General features: G+C 34.4%; 2 protein-coding genes across 2 annotated transcripts in view; one reads left to right on the plus strand and one right to left on the minus strand.

Annotated features, from left to right (window-relative positions):
* Positions 1 to 1,999: 1,999 nt before the first annotated feature.
* Positions 2,000 to 22,679, minus strand: part of LOC127119343 (threonine--tRNA ligase, mitochondrial 1) — a 33,559-nt gene continuing 12,879 nt past the window's right edge. The window contains exon 20 of the mRNA XM_051049567.1: positions 2,000 to 2,011. The gene's annotated coding sequence lies outside the window, so the exon portion shown is untranslated. The remainder of the gene's footprint in view (positions 2,012 to 22,679) is intronic.
* LOC127119344 (protein RICE SALT SENSITIVE 3) lies at positions 2,040 to 4,464 on the plus strand. Its single transcript, XM_051049568.1, has 7 exons — positions 2,040 to 2,328; positions 2,465 to 2,515; positions 2,589 to 2,780; positions 2,906 to 3,011; positions 3,172 to 3,213; positions 3,302 to 3,358; positions 3,790 to 4,464. Exons 1-7 carry the CDS (start codon positions 2,189 to 2,191, stop codon positions 4,288 to 4,290), a joined length of 1,089 nt encoding a protein of 362 aa, XP_050905525.1. The 5' UTR covers positions 2,040 to 2,188; the 3' UTR covers positions 4,291 to 4,464.

Here is a 22,679-nt window from a genome sequence, read left to right on the forward strand (position 1 = left end):
TTTAAACGTTGAAGTAATAATCTTATCTATCAATTTTCGAAAACATAGATCCAACATGCAAAAAATTGTCTCGTTATTTCACCGATCATTTCTAATTCAAACCATTACTATATTGCGTTTGTCTCATTGATATTTGATGTATATATTTGAAAGAAAAAAAAATGAAATGGGACATAGACATTGGGAAGGATGGGAGAGCAGAGATTCCAGTTCCTTTAATTGAAGAAAGGGATGGGGCATCCTTTCAATATCAACATCTGTTCCTTGACCAAAAGACTATTATGCCATTCTTTGATTTCTTTTTCTCCCATACCAAACTTGTTAATTACCAAAATCTTTATTTTTTTTCACTCTAAAAAAGAACAAAATATCCACTAGAAGGCATCAACACCTTTGAATAAAATCCAAACCTCATTCAATTGTTTTGTAGCCCCCAACACCACTTTCCTTTTGCTTACATCACTCTTTTCAGAGTACACTGTCCACTGTCTCCAACTCTCTACTACATCTTTCTTTGCACATTGTACACTACATTATGTTCTTTTTAATAGTCAAATAACAAAAAATTATCATCGTCGTTTCTGAAACCGTGCAAATACAGACTAATCTACGAAGAGTCTCCAAAAACTTGAGACGACCTGTGAACATTTATTTATATTCTCTTTCTGAGAAACTCACTCACAGTCACATTAACAATAATAACACGGGAAAACACACACAGAGAAACAAAAGCAATGTTAATGTTGTGGTACAAAACATTACACAGGAAGAATCCGTTTAGGAAAGCATGGAGATAGCAATGTGTGTCACTGTCAAGAAATGAAAGCAATAAATGATGATGTAATTAGGTAATCTAAATCATTAATAGCTGAAAAGAGAATCATGAGTTTCTTCATATATATAAAAATAATAATAATGAATGGTCAAAGGGATGGTCGATGATATGAAGAAACAGCATAATGAGCTGACAACAAGCTTTTGTGGTGTGTCAGATGAGAAATCAAAGTAATGACTTCTTCTTTTAGTCATTATGTAACTGTAAGAGGTGATAATGTAACAGGTGCAAAGAAAAGGAGAGAGAAGATAACAACTATTATCACATTTCTTTCCTATTTTCATCCATATAGCTACATTTTCTTCTTCAACTTTCTTTTCAATCTTTCATCATCACATTATTTCATTTGAAAATATATATATATAATTATATATATATATATATATATATTGGCATATGTAGTAATTAGTAGTGGATTTTGTGTCTTATTAGAGTAAGAAGTGAGTTATTACTTGGGAGTAGGTTCTGTGATGCAATAGTGAATGAAACAGTAATTTGATGTTGATATTTCGTTTTTACTAAGGGATTTATTCTGGCAGTGGCACTATTACCTAGTTCTACTAGTACCAGAAATCAGAAGAAGAAAAATGTATAGTATATAGATACATATAATATATAATATATGTATAGTATACTAATTAAAATTTATTAGGTGTAATTTTGTATGTGGTGGAATTGAAATGAATGGTTGTGTGTGGTTTATAGGAGTCATGAGAAGGTTGCTGATACCTTAAGAAGAGTGTCAGGAAACAGAACGGTATGGAGAGAAAAAAATGAATTCAAAATTTGAAGGAAAAAAAAATATGGAATATAGTATAAGATGCTGCTTCTGCAGAAGCATACTATATAATATAGATCTAGCTAAGAATTAAGATAAGAGTGTGTGTGTGTGATCAAATCAAAGACATGTTCTTGTTTCAACTTTAAGCCACATATAATAAACTACAGTTTATATATGTGAATAATATTGTTGTTGATTGAAGATGATTCATGAATTTGGGGTGAGGTTTGGTTGTGTTCAATTATAATATTGAAAAATGAGGATTGTTTTTTTAAGGTGGTGGGTCCTATGATAAAAAATTAAAAAAATTAAAAATTAAAAAGTATATGATTTTAATTTATTTCACCTCATTTCTTTTTTTCCCCACACACCTAAATGTGTGTGGGGGGTATAAAATATAAATGTGAGATTTCCTTGTTGGTGTGTGCTTATATAAAGGAGGAGGTAGGATGTTGAAGTTCCCTACTATTATTGAAGATACCTATAGCTAAAGGTTTTCAAGAGAAGATATATATATATATATATAATAGCATCTATAGTTTCTATAATTGTGAGTGTTTTTATTTTTATATATGGAAGAACATCATCTTACTCCATTAGCTGTTACTCATCTTCTTCAACACACTCTAAGAAGTTTGTGCATCCATGATAATTCTCAATGGGTTTATGCTGTTTTCTGGAGGATCTTGCCTAGAAACTACCCTCCTCCCAAGTAAGAAACTATTTTGGTAGATATATACTCCTTCTGAAATGAAATATAAGCATTTCAGAAGGAGTATATAGATATACTTATAGTGCTAATAGAAGTGATTTTTTTTTGTTTTATATTTTGGAATATATATATATAGGTGGGAAGGACAAGGGGCTTATGATAGATCAAGAGGAAACAGAAGGAATTGGTAATGATATTTTTTTTTTATGAATGTATTTGGTAATGAAGAATTTGTGTTGATGTTTATTATGCATGCATAGGATATTGGTTTGGGAAGATGGATTCTGCAACTTTGCAGCATCAGCAGCAGCACCTGAAATAAACTCTGCCGGTGATTGTCCTAACTCGTCCTCGTCGGTTTACGGGAACTGTGAATTAATTCAGCCTTACCAAGGTCTTCAACCTGAGCTTTTCTTCAAGATGTCACATGAGATCTATAACTATGGTGAAGGGTAATGTTATGTATCTTAATACCATTCACCAATTGCTTTTTTTTCTTGAGAAAAGTTCTCAGAAAATTTGCTTAAATGCTTAATTAGTTAGATTTTATGCAATTTTATGCGATTTTATGCAACAGATTGATTGGAAAAGTAGCTGCGGATCATAGTCATAAATGGATATATAAAGAACCTAATGATCAAGAAATTAATTTCTTGTCAGCATGGCATAATTCAGCAGACTCAGTGAGTAAAAAATGAAACTATAATATTGTATCTTGCATTCTTGTTTTATATTACTAACAAAGTACTAAACATTAATAGATTAATTTGATTATATTATTATAATCTATAGTTAATGATTTTGCATTAAAAATGTGTTGAAAGTGAATGATTTCTTTTACAGCACCCTAGGACTTGGGAAGCTCAATTCTTGTCTGGTATAAAGGTATGTGTATGAAATTCATACTAAGATTTTTTTTTTTTTCTATATTTGATTCAATTAATTATAAACTATATATGTATTTATTTTGCAGACCATAGCCCTCATTGCTGTTAGAGAAGGTGTTGTTCAATTAGGAGCTGTTCACAAGGTTTAATATCTCTCTCTCTTTCTCTCCTCCCTTTGCTTTCTTTTTCACACTTTTAATGAGAATAAGTCACATCATGATATATATATATATATATATATATATATATATATATATATATATATATATATTCGAGATAATTCAGTTTCAGTTAAATGCAGCACCGACGCTTAAAATTAAATACGTGACCTATACGATTTATGTTTAACACTCATTTGATAAAGACACGTGTAATTACACTCAATTATATTATTTTCTTAAGTAATCATCTGTAAGTCCTGCATAATTAAGTAAAAAACCATAAACTCGTAAATCAGTCCGTCGAAAGCATTATCTTAAAACATTACAAGCGCACTTATCTTAAAGCAAAAAAAAAACTATTATAGAATTATATTTGAAGAACTCATGTTTTGTGTTTTTTTATGAAATTCAAGGTGATTGAAGATTTGAGCTATGTGGTTCTACTAAGAAAAAAATTCAGCTACATAGAAAGCATACCAGGAGTACTTCTCCCACACCCTTCATCATCTGCATACCCTTATGGTGTTCCAACAGAACAATGGCATAATTTCCAACAACATCAACAACATGGTGATCAAATATATGACCATTTCATGAACAACAACAACAATAACATGCCAATGAAAGTAACTCCATCAATGAGTAGTCTTGAAGCATTACTCTCAAAGTTACCTTCAGTTGTTCCACCACAACAACATCAACAACATCAAACACAACAACATGTTTTAGCACCATTGGAATTCATGGGAGGAATGCCAAAAGTTGCAAAAGAAGAGTTAGATGAAGAAGAACAAGAAGAGGTTTATAGACCTGAACAGCTTGATGTTGGTGAGAGTAGTAGTTCTATGTCAGGATACCATCATCATCAACAACATCAACATCATTTTCATCAAAATATAAATAATGGATTTTGAAGTAATGAATCAATTATATATAATTAAGTCTAAGTTCTCCTAACATATTATTACTAGTTTAAGGTATGATATATTATGAATAATAATAATAATATTATTATGAATTTGAGTTTGTTGTTGGTAGTTTATGAAGAGAATCAATTCCATGCATGGTGTGAAATAGATTGAGACATTGTGTATATGTTAGCTACGTAGTCATATATATATATATATATATATATATATATATATATATATATATATATATATATATATATATATATATATTGAGAATCTATCACATAATACTGCATTTGGATCAACGTAATGTTTAAGGATGGAATGTATAATAACACTCAATAATTATTAATTATTGTTTAATAAATATTATGAATATTTCTTCTTATTTTTATATTTTTGCTTCAGAAAAAAATATTTAATTATAATTATAATCAAAGTTATATGTATATGAATGATTATTATTTGTTCTATGTTCTAATAATAATTTCTTTCAAGTATTGTCAGCATTTGTTCTCGCTGTCACCAATCTCTCTTTGAATAAGTAACTGGTTGAATTGGCAATGGAAGAGTTTCTCTCATTCAAAGGTTATATAGTATTTTCTTGACAAATATTGTGTCATTAGGCTAACTATTAAGTTGAACTTATTCAAGTGGAGAGTAATAGGGGATGAGGTTGCAACATCTTGTGTTTTTTGCGCAGACTTGTTGGGGTGTGAGGTTCATTTATTTGCTGGCTACTTTTGTGTTTTCTATCTTTATTTGGAATGTGGTTTGAAGATGGTTGGGATTGGTGATGGATAGAGGTTAAGCGAAACCATTATTCTTGAGGTTTTCATCTTTGGCATCTTCATTGTTTTGGGGAATATATAGAGTCTAAGGAATGGATGGGGTTTTTTAGGATTGACATTAGAGAGGCCAACTCTTATAGGAAATAATAAGGTGTTTAGTTGGAGATGATTAAGTTAGGGATAGGGGTAATCCAAGCTTGTATTATGAGTGATGTGCAAAGCCTTTATTATTTTTGATTATAGAAAGGAGGTTGATTTATAGAGTAACAATTCATTGGGATATATAATTAAAGATTTATATCTAGTATTGTCAATGGATATTAAATTAAGGTCAATTTAATTATTTAAGACGGCAATTATAATATTCATCAAGGTTTGTCATTTGATAATACTATTGTTGATGAGCTTATTTGGATAGGATCTATAAATGATGATTTATTTTTTAAAAATATATATAGTTGTATCAGTAAGGATCACATTAATTGTTGGACAAAATTTATTTGAATTCCTATGTACCTCATGCTAGATCATTTGTGACTTGGAAGTTGATGCATAAAGTTATATTGTAATAGAAGACAACTTGATTCAAATGGTAATGTATGTGGTTTCAATGTGTTTTCTCTACAATCCTGATGTAGAAATTATAGGTCACTTATTTCTTAGATGCAAATACGCCTTACTTTTTTGCAATGGATGAAGCGGTTGTTTGACATGAATATTGATAGAACTAATTATGAAACTTTATTCAAACTTGTTAATAGAAGTTGGAGCTCTCAAATTCATAATATGATCATGACTCTCATCATAATAATATTTTAGAAAACTTGGCACATAAGAAACAATATTAGGTTCTAAAATGGTAAAATTGACTTTGATAGAGACATTATTCATGTTAAACAATTGGTTTATATGACATATACTTCTTTCAAGGGGGACATGTATTCTTCAATTCATGAGTTTGCAATTTTTATATATTTTGCCATCAAATATTGACCTCCTCATACACCTACCACTACTATAAAAAGTATATACAACAACGTAAACGTTACCATGGTCCTTTGAAGGACCGTGATGACATCTCTAAATTCAAGCGTCAATATATTTTTTAATTAAAACTTGTAAATATATTATCACGGTTGTTTAGAACAATCGTGGTGATATCTTATATCTTTCACGGTACGATTCTCAGCGGCGACAAATTTTTGAGTTCTTCGCCTTTCACTTTTATATATTTTTAGATAAAAAATGAAAGTGATATCACTACGGTTGTTTACACTAACCGTTGTGATGTATTTTTTTATTTTTTTTATTTTTTAAATACTTAAAATCTAGCATTTTTTTATATAATTACACAAATGTAAACCATATATCACCATGGTTCTTTAAACTAACTGTTGTGATGTATTTTTCAATTTTTTTTAATTTTTTTTAATTTTTAAATGCTTAAAACCGGACAGTTTTTTATAAAATTACATTAAGTTAGTCATATATCACAACGGTCACACGCCTGTGGTGGAAAACAACATACTTACAACCACACCCTACCTCACAATAGTTGGTCAACCATTATGATATCCCTTTTCCAACCATTGTGAAATGGGGTTTCCTTAGTAGTGTACATACAAGTTAATTGGTGTTTTCCTAGTCATGATTGGATTAAATGCAACATAGATGGAGCTTCAAGAGGAAATCTTAAAATATCAACTTATGATAGCATATTCAGGAATAACTTAGGAACATTCTTGGGAGCTTTCTCATTTAAGATTGGAGTTTGAACCTTCTTTCAAGTTGAATTGCATGAAATCATGATTGTTATTGAATATGCTAACAAGAGAAATTGAAAAAGCATTGGCTTGAAACTGACTCAATGTTGGTTATTTGTGCATTTTCTAATGTGAATATTATCTCTTGGTGTCTTTTAATTAAATGGAAGAATACTTTACACATTATATGTTCCTTTACATTTAAGATATATCACATTTTAGAGAGGAAATGCATGTGCAAATAGATTAGTCAATGCATTTTTTTTTTGATTATGACACTTTGTAAGATTCACTTTTTCTTTGTGCTTTTGAAAGTCTTTTGAGGAATAAGTTAGGCACGGCACACTATTGCTTTTGCTAGTTATTGATGGGTTAGATTTTATGTTCCTCATCTTTGTGTTTTTTCCTTTTTGTTCAATAACATTTTTTATTATAAATAAAAAATAATTTTACTTCTTTTTTTTCTCTTTTAGATTCTTTCTTTTTTTCGTATTTTCTTTGATTTTCTATTTTCTATATGAGTTGGGCACCATATATGCTCTATTGATCTATTGGTTTTGTTGAAGTTACATTTGTTGATAAACTTTTTTGGTTTTGAAAAACCCCTTATAAAAAATCATTATTGCTTTTTTATTGGGAATTCTTTCTATTTTTAGAATATTCTTAATAATTTAAGGTTGTCTCTTCTAAATTTCATCTTCGATGTTGTTGTTGCATAAGTGTATGTGGGATTTCTCTTCTTGGTGTTGCATTTGTCTTTCTGATACGTTCTTTTTTCTTATTATATTTCTTACTTGTCGTGTAGTTATATGTTTTTTGTGTTAAAATTGGGTGTCTACCTCTTTGCCTCCCCCCCCCCCCCTCTCTCTTTAGCGTTTCTTTCTACTATTCAGATCTTACAAATGAGAAACTTAGGATTTGCTAGTGTACAAAAAAGGATAATCCATGAGGTCGTCTAACCTCCTTCTTTATGGACATGTATACATGGGTGATGATTTATGATTTCCCCTTGGTGTCGTGTTGTACCCACTGAATTGGAACTTCTAAGGGATGACATTCACGAGGTATATCTTGGGTTGCATTTTGTTTACTCTAACATGAAATTCTAAAACTATTCAACTATCAAACGTAATTTGGGAATCCAACATAGTGGGTCGTTGATTTCCCCGATGTTGAAGACTATGTGTTGGGTGGTACCCTAGTTGCCATTTTCGGATATATTATACATCCTTTTGGAAATATGGGCTTCAGATTCCTTTCACCTCATTTGAATTTCATTTGATGGTGAGCATGTTATTAGTTATTTCCCATACTTATGCTCATTCTTGGGCTTATATTACTTAGAGGTTTCCAACCTTTGGGTATTTCCCAAGGTGAAACTATGTTTTTCTGTCTCTTGCATTATGCTTCACCTACACTAAAAACTCTCAAAGCACACCTAAGGTTTAGTCATCTTCGACTGAGTTTTTCCAATCTTCAAAGTATTAATGTGTTCGCATGTTCGTTTTTGTTGCCAATTTACGTTGATATCTTCTCTTACAGGGGATTCTAATAAGACGATGTGCATTACCAATACTATGTGAAAGTCGTGTTTTGATCGATGTTGGTCTAATGACCACTTCAAAGTATGTGTAGAAGATCTGAAAGTAATGCTTGGGAATTTAAAAAGTAGTGATACATAATATTTTGGGAAAATCTATGATTATATGGTGTCTCGGGATTGGAGGAACTCTCCTCGTGGATAGATTATATTGCCCTTTTCTCAACTATAAGAAAAGAGACTCTTATTATGTTCGATATCTCTTAACACTGTTTCATCATATCTTTATCATGTTGTGCGTTGCTTATTTCCCATATTTCTTGGTTTTCCATTAACATGGTTATGGGAAATATTTTGAAGAAGATCATATAGCAGAGAATAAGATTTTTTACGTCTAATGTTTCCCTCATTCTAGTAGTGGTTCTTCTATTGTTGCTTTCGGTGAGGATTTCACCATTTATTATGCTAATGATGTCATAAAATTTCTATATATCTCCAAGAATTTAAAACCATATGTCATTTTGTTAGCAGTGGGTCGCCTTAATGATGATGATGATGATAATAATGATAGGTTGAGGTAGCCACACTCCATTTCATATATCCTCCCTTCCACTCTAGCAAAGCTCATATCTTTAGTCCCTGATAATAATGATGTTAGTTGTATATACGTTTTGAGGCCTATGGGTCATCAAGCAGTTTTAACTTGATTTTTGATGTCATCAGATGAAGCATATCAGGCCAAAGAAGATAAATTAACTAGCAACTTATCTTAAGCCAAAACACAAGCTTGTAAGTACTTGGGTATAAAATTTCAGTTGAGGGTTATGTTAGATGATAATTGGAATAGGTAAATCCGGTGTGAAGAGGATTTAAAGTTGATTAGAGAGAACTATGAGACTTCGAGAAGAATTCAATAGACCATATTCACTTTCTTAATGAAAAAATAGAATATCTGAGGCCATAGCCACAATACATTTTGAACAGTGGAAAATAGTTGAGGCTTAGTTTGTATCCTCTAAACAAAACACGTTTCTCAACTTTGTGCTTAGATTGTTGATTGAAAAGGCCCGACGGTAAAGTTCAACTTTCATAAATGGAAATAAAATTGGTGTCTCTTATTGTGGAGAATGTTGAACTTGAAAGACTTCACAAGGAAAGTTTTCTTCGGGATTTTGAGAAAACTTTGGCATCGAATTTGGTATCGCTTTGAATTTCTAAAATGGTGGCTTTGGAAAACCTTGTTAGTAAGGTCATTCGATAAATGTGTGTGGAAAGAGGTAGTTTCATTAAACAATAATAGAACAAGATTTGAAAGTTTCAAGATCGGCGTCAAATATGGTTACCATATCCTCCTTAATGCGGTATTTTAAATGTAATGTTGATGATGTGGACACATGGTAGACATATTTAGCATGTCGATGATACAACTATATATCAATTTTCACTCAATCTCTAGATATTTTGTCTTTCATGTCTTCCTTAACTCCTTTTCGGATGACGCCATAAGCTTTATATATCCCTACCATTTAGACATTGAACCATTAAACCCTTGAACATCCCTCCATTTGTACAATACTATATCATGTCGTGTGACATGTAGGGCATCAAGAAGACTTGCATACATAATGTTGCCAGAATTCATTGATCAATTAAAACTCGTCAAATGTCATAGTTCGCCATTATTACTCTTATAAAACAAACGGATATGATAGTTTGGTGTACCGCTAATTAGTTCCTTGTCATAAAATAATATTGGGGCTTAATCTTCTCCGTCAGCCTCAAGTATTGCTTTGTTTCGTGTAACATCATTTCTTTCAATTTACTCATCACTAAACCACGGGATACCCCTTAAAATTGGGAAAACCTTTTGATACCCTCTCTGCAACTTCTGTTAAGCTCCATTTTGATGCATTGGTTGGGTATATAGAACCCTAAAAGGCACGTCATGTTACCATTTCCAATTCTACATTTGTTCATGGGAAGGTATTCACATGACTCAAAAGGTTTTTCCTAAACATCCATTATAATGGGGATGTTCTCCCATTTTGATAAGGTCACTTCGGCAATGGCGTAGGCCACTAAAAATTATTTATATTCCTTATTATCATATTCTCTTCCTTCTTGGTTACTTGTGACACTTCCCTTTTTTTATCCTCTAGGGATATTTATCCATGGATCTCCCATATTTTGATCTTCCTTTATCTTTGTTAGAAAATATTGATAACTTTTGTTGTCTTGTCAAATCTTATATTGTGTATTTTAGTTATATACATTCCTCTTTGTTGTAGTCATTATAGTTATAAAAATTCCATTAATGGGATATGTCAAGATCATGAAGCTCTTGGGCCTTCTTGGTAATTTTAACCTCTTCGTCACGGAACTTCATGTTGAAGCGCCTCTATTGGATGCACTCTCTATATGTTTTTAATGGGGTGTAATCTTTGTATTTGGATAGAAATTTTCCTCCCTCTCGACTCTCCAAACTAGGCTAATGGTCCTTCATTTTATCCCTGTTAGTTTATTTTCTAATGTCTCCCTTAGATTTTTTATTTATCCTTTTACTTACATAAGCATTCTCTATACCTCCCCATATATTGGTTTGCTTGCAGCAAATTTTTCTTCATATTGTATGGATTACTCAACCCTCACAAGCAGCCTGTTGAAAGTTTCAAATGCCCTAATTTTGATGCTCTTTACAAAATTGGATCTGCTTGAAGTCCAAGGCTCATCTAGTACTACTTCATCTATCTGTCTGAATATTTCACCAAGATAGCCTCTACGTTAAAATGATTAATGCATGATCATATGGATTCATTATTTTTCTTCCTTATTGATCCCAGGCACTCCACTAATTTTGGTTTCTTATTTGACATAGTAATATGGGTGTTAAACACATGTGTGGTTCTTCTAGGAATCTAAATACTTGACCCTCAAGCCACAGAACGAAGTTATGGCTCTCACCTTTAAGTTAAGGACGAAAACCCCACACTTATTTAGGCGCTTTCATCCCGTAAATATAGAAGAGCATCTACGAGTTCTATGTGTTTGTCTAGGTATGTTGTCCTAGTTTATGTTCCTATCCCCAGGGGTTTCTGGAACACTCTTAAAATAGGATATCCATTTCTATGGTTCCTTTAGAATAGAACTAGGTCGATGAAGTCATATGGTATCGATCATGAGGATATTAGTACCCACGAGGTTCTGATTTGGAAGGTTGGTGTTTTTGTGTTGTGTGGGAGAAGGTTCTTTGTCTCTAGTGACTCTATGGTCTACGATTGCTAGACAACTCTTTCTAATATTTATCATAGTATAATATTCTTTCGTCGTTGACTTGAATAGATACATTATTAAAACAAAATTTGTTTATGCCTATAAAAGGTTTTGATGATAACAAAGTATTTAAAGAACAGTGGGGTTCGCTAAAATTTTGTCTAAGTCTGCAGGATCACAAGCACATAATTAATCTTGATCGTTAGCATATGTGACTAAGGAATTTAAAGTTTAATTCTAATTTATCAGAATCTGAACTAGTTCATTGCCTCTGAAGGCATCAGACTCTGGCGTCATGACCCAGCTTATGATGATAGCTCAGACTGTGAAGGTGTGAAGAGAAGTTAATTCATACCCTGAACCAAAGTGGTCTTATCTTATCAAAGCTCCAGATTTCTGGATAAAGTTAACCATGGTTTTCGGTTTGCATGGCTTAAGAAAAAGGAATGTGACACCTTCATATTATTCTACCTTTTGGTATATACCTAGTACGATGAAAGATATTGAGAGAAACGCTATTATTCAGTGGATAAAGCTTATGACCAGATGCAAATATCCAACGTCTCTCTTGGAATACTTCCTCACTAAGTTTGTTGTTTTTCAAACCTCCCACGACTTTTTTCTATCTCTATAAAAGGAAGCTGGAGACTCAAAGGAAGGTTACAACATCACAACATATAGAAAGATCTTAGCATAACTCTAAGTTGTTATGTTTGTATCCTCATTGGTAATATGAGTCGATGGTTTCGGTGAAATGGGTGTGTTTTCGTCACCCTAGGTATCAGGAGATGGTGGTAGAATCCCTCTAGCTAGTAAAAATATTGTTGGTGGTTGGACATCTTTGATATGCAAAAGGAGATTATATGAAAGTTGTGATTGTCGGTGAAGGACGCAGGGGAACTGATTTCCATGGTGGGAACTGATTTCCATGGTCACTTGTTATATTATAGTTCATGCAAGTATTATTTTTCTATAGAATTCATATTTAAGTCTTTATCATGGGGTAATGAAGATGTTTATAAGATACATTGGACTAATTGGAATGAGGTATGTTTGGATAAGGAAGTAGGTGGATTTAGGGTTTAGAGGGTGAGTGAATTCAATTTAGCCTTGATTTTAAAATGTTGGTGGAGACTGGATATTGATCATAATGATTTGTGGCACTAAGTGTTAGCACTAAAGAATATAGTATATGGTGTTCGTATGAAGGACAGAGGTAGTAGGACATGAGTGTAGTTGAGGGATTTACCGAGTCGGGGAATTAGAAGAGGTGAGTGGGGACTGATGGTAAGATGACTATTTAGCACGGTTAATGAGAAAGAAACTTCATTTTTGACTGACCATTGGAGGGATGGGAAGTCAACGTTCTACGTTCTGTCGATTTTATGATGTAGTTGCATGTCCCTAATACATTCAAGGGGAGTATCCTAATACAATTGTTTTGTTGCTTGTCTTATCGCTTTCATTTTCATTTACTTTCATTTATTTAGTTTTTTTCATGATTGCATCTCTCTTGATCGAGTTTTTAAACAATTCATTTTTTATAATTCATAAATAAATTGTTATATTTGTGTTTTGATCATGATGGTTTAAGTCAATTTCCTAAGTTAGTGAAACACGAACCATAGGTGATATAAATTCAATTCATGTGGGAAGTGAAATCTCAAACTATTTTGAAAAACTTGAAAAAATGATATTTCTTGTGTGTGATTCGAATCACTCGAAATCCATGACTTGAATCAAATAAAACTGAAGAGAAACAAGAAAATTTAGGTGTATTTGATTCGAATCACAGATTACACCTGATTCAAATCATGCAACTCTGTGATTCAAATCACAATTTGCGCATGACTTGAATCACAAACTTCATATTTACCACTCCCTTGTCTAATTTGAATCAAGCTTAACACGTGATTTGAATCATGAACCTGAGTGACTCAAATCACAGTCAAGTTATAGAAAAATGGTTTGCTTTCTGTAAGACCCCAATTTTGACCCTAAGATCCCTCGTGCTATTCTCATCATATGCATTAGCATTGGGATCACACCTTGGCATTCTCCTTACCCCTTGTTCATTGGGTTTGCATTGGGAGAGATCACCAAGCACGTTTGATTGTATCATACTTCATTTTTCATTATTTACTAACCAAAATACCAAAAAAATATGTCAATGTATAGTTTGTTGCTTTTGTAGGTTGTGTGTATGCTCACCTATGTTCTAGCAAGCTCATATCTAGGGTTTGAGACCCTCAATGCAAGAAGCTCAATTAATAAATGGTTCACATTGGCTATAATTATCATATATGGATCCCCATGATCTTCACATGTTATTTTGATCAAGAAATCATCAAAGGTTTGGAGTTGGTTTGCCTGGGAAACCCCAATTCATCTGGGTATCTTGTGTGACTTCTTCAACAAGTTTCTTCAACAATTGATCAAATATTTCAAGGGATACTTCACCTTACATAATATTATGCATATATGATCCTCCATGAGTCCCAAAGGCCAAGAGAATGTCAAGCTAGCAAGTTGGTTCATGGTGGTTGACCAGAGAAAGTCAACTGGTCAAAACTGGGGTTCCCTAGACCCTATCTCCTACAATTTTTGTCATATGAAAATGATTCCAAGATAAAAGTTACTCTAAATGACATTCCAAACAACTTTAATGTTTAGGTCAAGAGCTAATTTTTCTTGGAAATTCATTTTTTATGGTGAAAGATTATAGGTCATTTTGTCTAAACCCTAGTTTGGAGGTGAACTTCCCAAGACCATATCTTGCTCACTTTTTATGAGATGAAATACATTAAGATTACATGATCACATTCAATATGTCTACTTCAACTTTGATGTTTTGAGGAAGTGCAAATTCAACTTGCAAATGCATATGCCAAGAGGAAACATTATAGGTCATTTTGGACCAATATCATTGAACAAGTGATTTTCCTCAACATCTAAAATGCATAACTCCTTCATGCCAAATCCAAATGAGGTAAAATTTGTTACCAAATTTAAGAGGATTGAAATAGATACAACTTTTATGAAGGAACGTTTCTCATTTGAAGTCCATAGAAAAAGTTATTCAAGGTGGAATAAGTGAACATTTGACTTGGGACTTAGAAATTTTTCAAATATGTTTGATTTCCCAAACTTCCACCTCAAATTTCATCATGATCCAAGATTAAAATGAAAAATTGTTCAACATGAAAGTTGTTCCCCTTAATCTCACCTTTCCAAAACATCCAAGATCATCTGATTTGGACTAAATTTGAGGGACCTGCGCATGGCTTCATTATGGGAAATGTTTTGGCAAGATTGAACTTCACATGATCATTTCCATTTGCATGCTTGCACATGATGGTTTCAACAAACTTTGTACATGATTTGGAATTGGATTGCATCACTCTTGAGGCCCAAATGATTGCCCATGCACCCATGCAAGGAAGTTCATAATTTTGTCCAATTTTCAAGTGGTGCAAATATCAAACACATTGCCTATTTAAACAAGCTTAAGGCTTCAGATTCATCATCAATACCTTTCCCAAGCTTTGCTAGACCATCGCAAACCCTCACTGCCGTAGAATTTTCTGAGATTTCTCTTGAAATCAAGCTTGAACTTCACCATCTGTTTGGAAGTCCAAACTCCAGAAATTCACTTCCATTTTTATTCCATTTGGTTTCTGCAAGCAAGAGGAGGAGAGAGCAGTCAAATCCAGATCAAGATCAAGTGAAATTGGATCAACTCGAAGGTGATTTTTCAGAAACTTCTCCTCTTCGATTCTCTCTCAATTCTCCACTATTCTTGTTGATATTTGGTTGTCTAAAGTCCTACCAATGTAGGCAACAAGATTGAGTTGCTTTAAGGTCAAAACGAAGCAACTCAGTTCATGATCCCCAAAATTCAACTCCCTGTATCTTCTCATATACTTGGAGTTAGACGAAATTGAGGCCAGATTCGAGCTCCTGGGCATTTTTTCTTTAAATCCATGTCTTGCTTTTTCATTTTGGTGATGGTTGAAGGTGGACCAGTCCGGTGAGGTCCACTGGAGAAGAAGACCGGAGCTCTGGCTCCGGCGATGTGTTGGGAGCATCTCAACCATAGGATCCATTCAAATTGTTTTAATCATGTGCATTGGTTTTGATTACCACGCGTGCATCTCGTTTGACTAAGGAACACATAGAATGCGCGTTTTGGACCATCTGATTTGCCACCTCAATTAATGAGGGAGATCAGATGGTCCACGTATTTTTGAATTTCTGAATTTTCATTTTAATTGCTTTATTTTCATTAATTCATATTAATTTCATTATTGATCCAAAAAATATGGGACTTTCCCCCAAAAAAATCAAATATTTTCCTCTTTCATTTTCTGAATTAAAATTATTTTTTGGATGAATATTGATATTTTTCATGATTTAATTGTTTTTGTGAAGATTCTTAATTGTTTAAAAATACTTTTGGCTTTCAAAAAATAGTGAAATTTTTCTCCAAGGTCCTTTGACCTTGTTTGACCTATGATAAATCTCTTGGCCATTTATTTGGTGTTTTGAAGAGGTTTTAGGTTTTTGATAAAACATAATTTAATTTAATGCATTTTAAATTGATTTTTAATTTGTTTAATTGTGAATAAATTATGTTGAGCCATTTTTATTGACTTGTGAAGTTTGACTATGTGTTTGGGCCTTGGTCAAGGTTGATTTGACTTTTGTTGGATTAAAATCATTGGATTTAGGGGATTGATGAAATGTACATTTCATCTTCCAAAATGAATGAATGATTTTAATTTGATAAAATTCCTCCCATGACCAATTTGTGTTTGTCTCATCTCCCCTCCCCCTTCATCTTCAATCCCTTTTTATCCTATTCCTCTCCTTGGCCAATGACATCTCAATATCCTAAGGCTAATTGGTTCATGAACCAATACAAGTATGGATGAGATTAGGTCCACCCTTGGATCATTTTCTTTTTGTGTGTGGTATGTTTTAGGAGCATGGTTCATTATACCATATCTCTAACATGCATTAACACCAAAAAAATCATTGTCCGGCCTCAGATAGTTGTGACTTCTACATAAATCCAATTACGATTACTTAACATAGCGTTAAATTTTGACACAAAAAGCATAGCATTCTAGTAAGTCAGATTGTAAGTCTCCCCCCTTTCATGGTATTGTATGGAAACTTGGCATTTCTACCTTCCTTTGGAAGATGTCTTGGTTCAAGGATCCATGCTTGTGAATAGAAGGTTGAGTGTTCTCCAAAGAATGACTTAAACAATTGAAAAGCAAAACTCCACTAACTTCTAATAAACTAACATTTGACTAACTTTTTAATTTCAAGTCATTTACTTTATGCACTTTAAATTCAAGTCATTTATCATTTGTCATTATACATCTCATTTAACTTGTTTATGTTTATGTCATTTTCACTTTGCTCATTTGAGCCATATATTGTGATTGTATATACTTGTTTGTGTATCTTGTTTGTGTTTGTGGTCTTAGGACCTTAAAGTACTTAATAAGCAACAAAAACCCCTAAAAATGGTTGTGTGGACTGTTGGATTTGATATGAGCTTTGGACTTAGAATTAGGCAACATTCCTTATGCAAAAGGACTTGGCCAATGCCAACATTTCTGAAACCAAGTCATTATGATGTGAGCTTTCATCTGATGCAAGTATTAAGATCCTTTGGAGTTCATCTACTACATGGTCTTGATGCAAATGTTACTTTGAACTTGTGTCTAATGCCTTATTTTGAGCCATTCAAGGAGTATGTCATCTGATACATGGGGAAGATTATGAAGAAGACTAAGAAGTTGCTGGCTTGGATGTGGCTATCTTTATTTGATGCCTTGCTCTTCATCTTGCTTGCTTATTGATATTGCTTGATTTTAAAGTCCAAAGGAAAAATGGGTTTCTATATGACATTTTTGTCTATTGGATTACATCCCATTAGTCAGATCTTTTCAACTCTTAACTTTTAAATTTTTGCTTAGGTTAGTCTCTTCATCTCCTCCCACTTCTTAAATTTCAAATCTCTCCCTCTTTTCAAAATCTTCTTTGCTTGTGATTTCAAATTTAGACTTCATTGCAAATTAGAAACTTTGGCCTTATGCCATTGCATTTTTAAACTCTTTTCTTAAATCAAACTTGTAAATGAATCTAACCATATTGACTTAAATTTTCAAAAGACAAAAAGAACTAATACTCATTCAAACTCTTTTAGGACTTTTGTGCCTCTTTCAAACTTAAATTTTTGTTAAAAGAAATTCACTCACTTTGAAATTGATACCACGAACTACGAGGTTTTGATCCCTCATTTTTATGTTGGTACGTAGGCACAAGTCTGAAGGTCTTGTCAAACACAAAAATATAATTAACGAATTCTTTTCTCATTCCCTCACTCTATTTATAGCAAACATCATTTCATACTAAAACACATGCACACATAAAAAAGGGCTCCCTAGGAGTACCTAGGACACTTTGGGTGCTAACACCTTCCCTCTGTGTAACCAACCCCCTTACCTGTAATCTCTGGAATTTTATTAGTTTTGATTTAAAAACTTCTTATCTTTGGGTTTTGTTCGTACTTTTCCCTTTTCCTTTGGAAACAATAAAAGCGCGGTGGCGACTCTGGTTATATTGACGTTAAGTTTATCCATAGCTTAATGGTCATGAGTTTACCGCTACAGAAATTAAGTGGCGACTCTGCTGGGGAGTAGTCCTCAGTGGGTTTAGCCTACTTTTTTATGTGTATATATTTGTGTATTTGATGTTTGTATATTTGTGTATGTGATATAATCTACTTGTTGTGCTTGGTGAGATATGAGTGGTGAGATAAGTTCTAACCCGAACTTGAGTGCAATTAAGATAGGAGGATGGTATAGTCATGTTCGACTTGTGTGGAGTAGTCCTTAACAAGTAGGCTTGAGACCCATCTACTCAGTGGAGACCCTTTTGGAGTTATGAATGTCACATAAGTCAGTTGTGGTCAGGCATTACTTTCTCTGATTTGGGGTCCGAGAAGCTGAGGATCATAGAACAATTAACCCAACTTGGCCTATTTAGGACGTAGTGCGGAGATTGTTCAAGTGTAGACTTGATAACAGTTGTTACGCGATACTACACTCAGACGAGTTTCTCTTGAGAATATTATGGGTTGATGAGTCAGTCATCCAAACCTATAATATCTGATAGATGGAATTAAGACTCTGGGAAATTTTTAGAACATGATCTACAGGTTTTGATCCTTAGTACACTCCTTTGGGATGGTTCTTAACCGGACTCCATGCTTGTGACTCACAACAAACCCTTGATTCTTGGTTGATCCAATCAAGTCTTGTCAATATCAATGGAACTTGGGTGTTGATAAGGTGAAAACCATAATCCACCAAAATGGATGATTGATTTTGACAATGACTTAATTCATCCCTTGACCTTTGTTTGTTTGCCTTGTGTGTGATCCCTTATTTGTGATTGTTACATTCATGCATTCATGCGCATTATGACATTCATCACACGGAAAAATAACTTCAAGGAACTGAGGTTTTATTTGCAAATATTTTCAGACCATGGATTGTGGACAAAGGAACACTAAGAAGTACAGTTTCAGATGTTCCGACTTGAAAGAGTTAAGGAAGCTATCATCTTTTGTATTAGATCCCTTGGACTTCAAACAACGTCATGGGAAGCTTTTGTCTGTATTATCTGCTGATGTAGTGGAAGGACTCTTGAGTGTGTTGGTTCAGTTTTATGATCCTTTCTATCGTTGCTTCACTTTTCCCGATTATCAGCTTGTGCCTACGTTAGAGGAGTATGCCCATCTCTTGGGAATACCTGTTTCTGACAAAGTGCATTTTAGTGGATTGGAGAAGATTCCCATATCTCATATTATAGTTGAAGCTCTTCATCTGAAGAAGTCTGAGATTGAGGCTCATTGGGTGAAGAAAGGAGGAATGTTTGGGTTGACTTATGAGTTTCTCATAGGGAAAGCTATTGTCTTTGCTCAAGTCGGTAGTGTGAATGCTTTTGAAGCCATCTTTGTATTACTCATCTATGGTTTAGCTTTGTTCCCTAACATTGACGATTTTGTTGATGGTAATTCCATTAGAATCTTCTTGATTGGAAATCGGGTTCCTACTTTGTTGGGTGATATGTACTTTTCTTTGAATATAAGGAATTCTAAAGGTGGTGGGACTATTGTGTGTTGTGTTCCTCTTCTGTACAAGTGGCTTATTTCGCACTTGCCTCAGACGCCTGCTTTTGTGGAGAACAAACAATGTCTATGATGGTCTCAGAGACTTATGTCTCTCACTAATGATGATATTATTTGGTATGATTCTTCATTGAGTAGCTTGGATATTATTGATAGTTGTGGTGAATTCTCTAATGTGCCTCTCATTGGTACACAAGGAGGAATCAACTACAACCCTTCTTTGGCTCGTTGTCAACTTGGGTTCCCCTTGAGAGACAAACCTAATAACACTCAGTTAGAGGGTCTTTTCTATCAAGAGGGTAAAGATCCCCAACATTTGAAGCAGAAAATGGTACATGCTTGGCATAATGTGCATAGGAAAGGAAGATCCGATCTTGGTCTACGCAACTGTGTAGCTTTGGAAGCTTACACTCTTTGGGTGAATAAGAGAGCTTTGGAGTTGAAGATGCCTTATGCTTATGAGAGACCTATGTATATGGTTGTGGTTGAGCCATTAACTCTCCCTAACCAAGATGTAGAGGAGTTGGAAGACGCACTCGCCAAGATGAAGCAAGAGAAAGATATGTGGGAAGAACGGTTCCATGCTTTGATCCGAAAGCATGAGGAGTTGTAGCTTGAGTCCAAGGATAAAGACGCGCTTATTGAACTTCTTGAAGACCGAGCAGCGAAGAGACAAGGAACCAGAGGGTCCATCTTCCTCTAGTATGCCTCAGCCTTCCGGTGCTTGGAAGAAGATTGTTGATCAGCTTGTCCTTGAGAAGGCTCAGATGAAGACATCTTTTGAGGCCGAGATCCGACGCATCCGAAGGAAGTATGCGCCTGCAGCCAGATCATCTGACACTGTTGTTAGGGGATCCTTAGGATGACTAGTTTCATTTTCTCTTGTATTTGTATTTTGGTTTCTGAAATTGTACTCAATGTAATCCTTCCAAAATTATATGAATAAAAGAGATTCTTATGGTCAATCAAATTGTTATTGTTGTTATTATATATATTTGCAAATAAAATAGTATGTTCCTTGAAAATAAAAACAATCCAAACATTGCATTTCATGCATCATTTGCATAAGCAGGTTTCTTCTACTAGATTGGTTATTCTTTTGTGGTTCAGCCAAGCTGACTCACCGATACAACACTCGCGTCAATCAACCGAGAATCATGGAACATTTGGAACAAGAGAATCGAGAGTTGAAGGACGAAATTGCCCTCTTGACTGCCATGATGGAGTTTGTTTTAGCTGCTCAGAGTCAGTCTTCTCCAACGCCTGCAACTCCTCCTCCTCAGAGGACTGTCATTTCAGAGGTTGCTACTTCAACTATGTCTGCCACTCAGTTTGCTCCGGCCATGCCTGCCGGATTCCCGTGGGGAATGCCACCGAACTTTGTGCCTGAAAGGTTTGCACCTACTTTTGCTTCTATGCTGGCATCTAGCCCGGTCATGTTTGTTCCGCCTATAGTGGTTCACACTTTGCCTTGTGTTGAGGACACCATCTATCATTGTGAGACGTCTGAGGACCCTGATGTTTATGAGAAGATGGACGAAATGAAAGACCAGTTCCTTGAGCTGCGAAAGAAATTGAAGACCTTGAGGGGAAAAGATTTTTTCGGTAAGAGTGTCGTTGAACTTTGCCTAATGCCAAATGTCAAAATCCCGATGAAGTTCAAAGTCCCTGACTTTGAAAAGTATAAGGGAAATACATTTCCACTTAGCCATCTCGTCATGTATGCCAGGAAAATATCGACGCAAACTGATAATGATCAGTTCTTGATTCATTATTTCCAAGATAGTCTGACCGGTACCGCTCTGAGGTGGTACATGGGATTGGATAGTGCAAGTGTTCACACGTTCAATGATTTGGGTGAAGCCTTTGTGAAGCAGTACAATTATAATGTGGGCGTTGTGCCTGATAGAGACCAGTTGAGGTCAATGTCTCAGAAAGACAAAGCAGATGACGGGGGTGTTGCGCGTTGTTTACGGTAATTTCTTGTTACTAATATTTTCATAATTAATTTGTTACACTTGTTATTAAAATTATATTTGAACCATTTTTAGTGATGGATCATCTCCCCCTTCCCTTGCATCACTGGGTTTGAAGTTGGGCCTAATTACATAGAGAATTTGCCTCATGCAGACGCTTTTATTTTGTACAGGGTGAATGGTGTGGTCGAGCTATTCAGAGTTTTTCTTGACCTTATGGTATCAGATGATGTTTGCTTCTGTCCATTGGAGGGTCATCATCAAACATGCTAGTTTGAAGCCATTTCCTTATACTCTGGCTGAATGGGATATGGGGTATCTCTTATGTATCTTTATCTTCCTGAGCGAGTCATGCGCCAGTTTGCCTACTTATAGAATATCCTGAGACCTCCCCATGAGTCCACTCCTCCACCGTCCCCCACAGAGACCTGCAGGCGATACTGGATGATTTCGAGAGTCAGTTGGTACTAGAGAAGTATCGTCGGAAGTCGACTCATGTACATTAGGCTTGTGTTGAGGGCTACTTGACATGGTTCTATAGGGTGTCAAACTTTATCATGACGTTATATGCTCCTGGAGAACCACCTAGACCAGCTAACCTAAAGGTATTTGAGGTTCAGGATAAGTAGGCAGAGAGTGTGACGGCGGTATGTCTGCGTGTTGCGGAGATGGGTAGAGCAGCCATAGAGTCAAGACTCTTTGAGGGTGGCAGCCCCCAATTGTTCCTAGTGGAACGCATGGTTTTTGAGTTACTGAACGTCGTGCAGTACAAGCGGCAAAGGAGGCAGACACTTAGACATACCCAATACTTTATATTGGAATGTATTTTTATTTTATGTT

This window comes from Lathyrus oleraceus, chromosome 2 (genome assembly GCF_024323335.1).
Source record: "Lathyrus oleraceus cultivar Zhongwan6 chromosome 2, CAAS_Psat_ZW6_1.0, whole genome shotgun sequence".
NCBI lineage: Eukaryota > Viridiplantae > Streptophyta > Magnoliopsida > Fabales > Fabaceae > Lathyrus > Lathyrus oleraceus.

Coding starts and splice junctions, on each gene's coding strand:
- LOC127119344 (XM_051049568.1), top strand. CDS start 2,189: ATGGAAGAACATCATCTTACTCCATTAGCTGTTACTCATCTTCTTCAA. Junction 3,012..3,171: donor GGCATAATTCAGCAGACTCA/GTGAGTAAAAAA, acceptor TTTCTTTTACAG/CACCCTAGGACTTGGGAAGC. Junction 3,359..3,789: donor AATTAGGAGCTGTTCACAAG/GTTTAATATCTC, acceptor ATGAAATTCAAG/GTGATTGAAGATTTGAGCTA.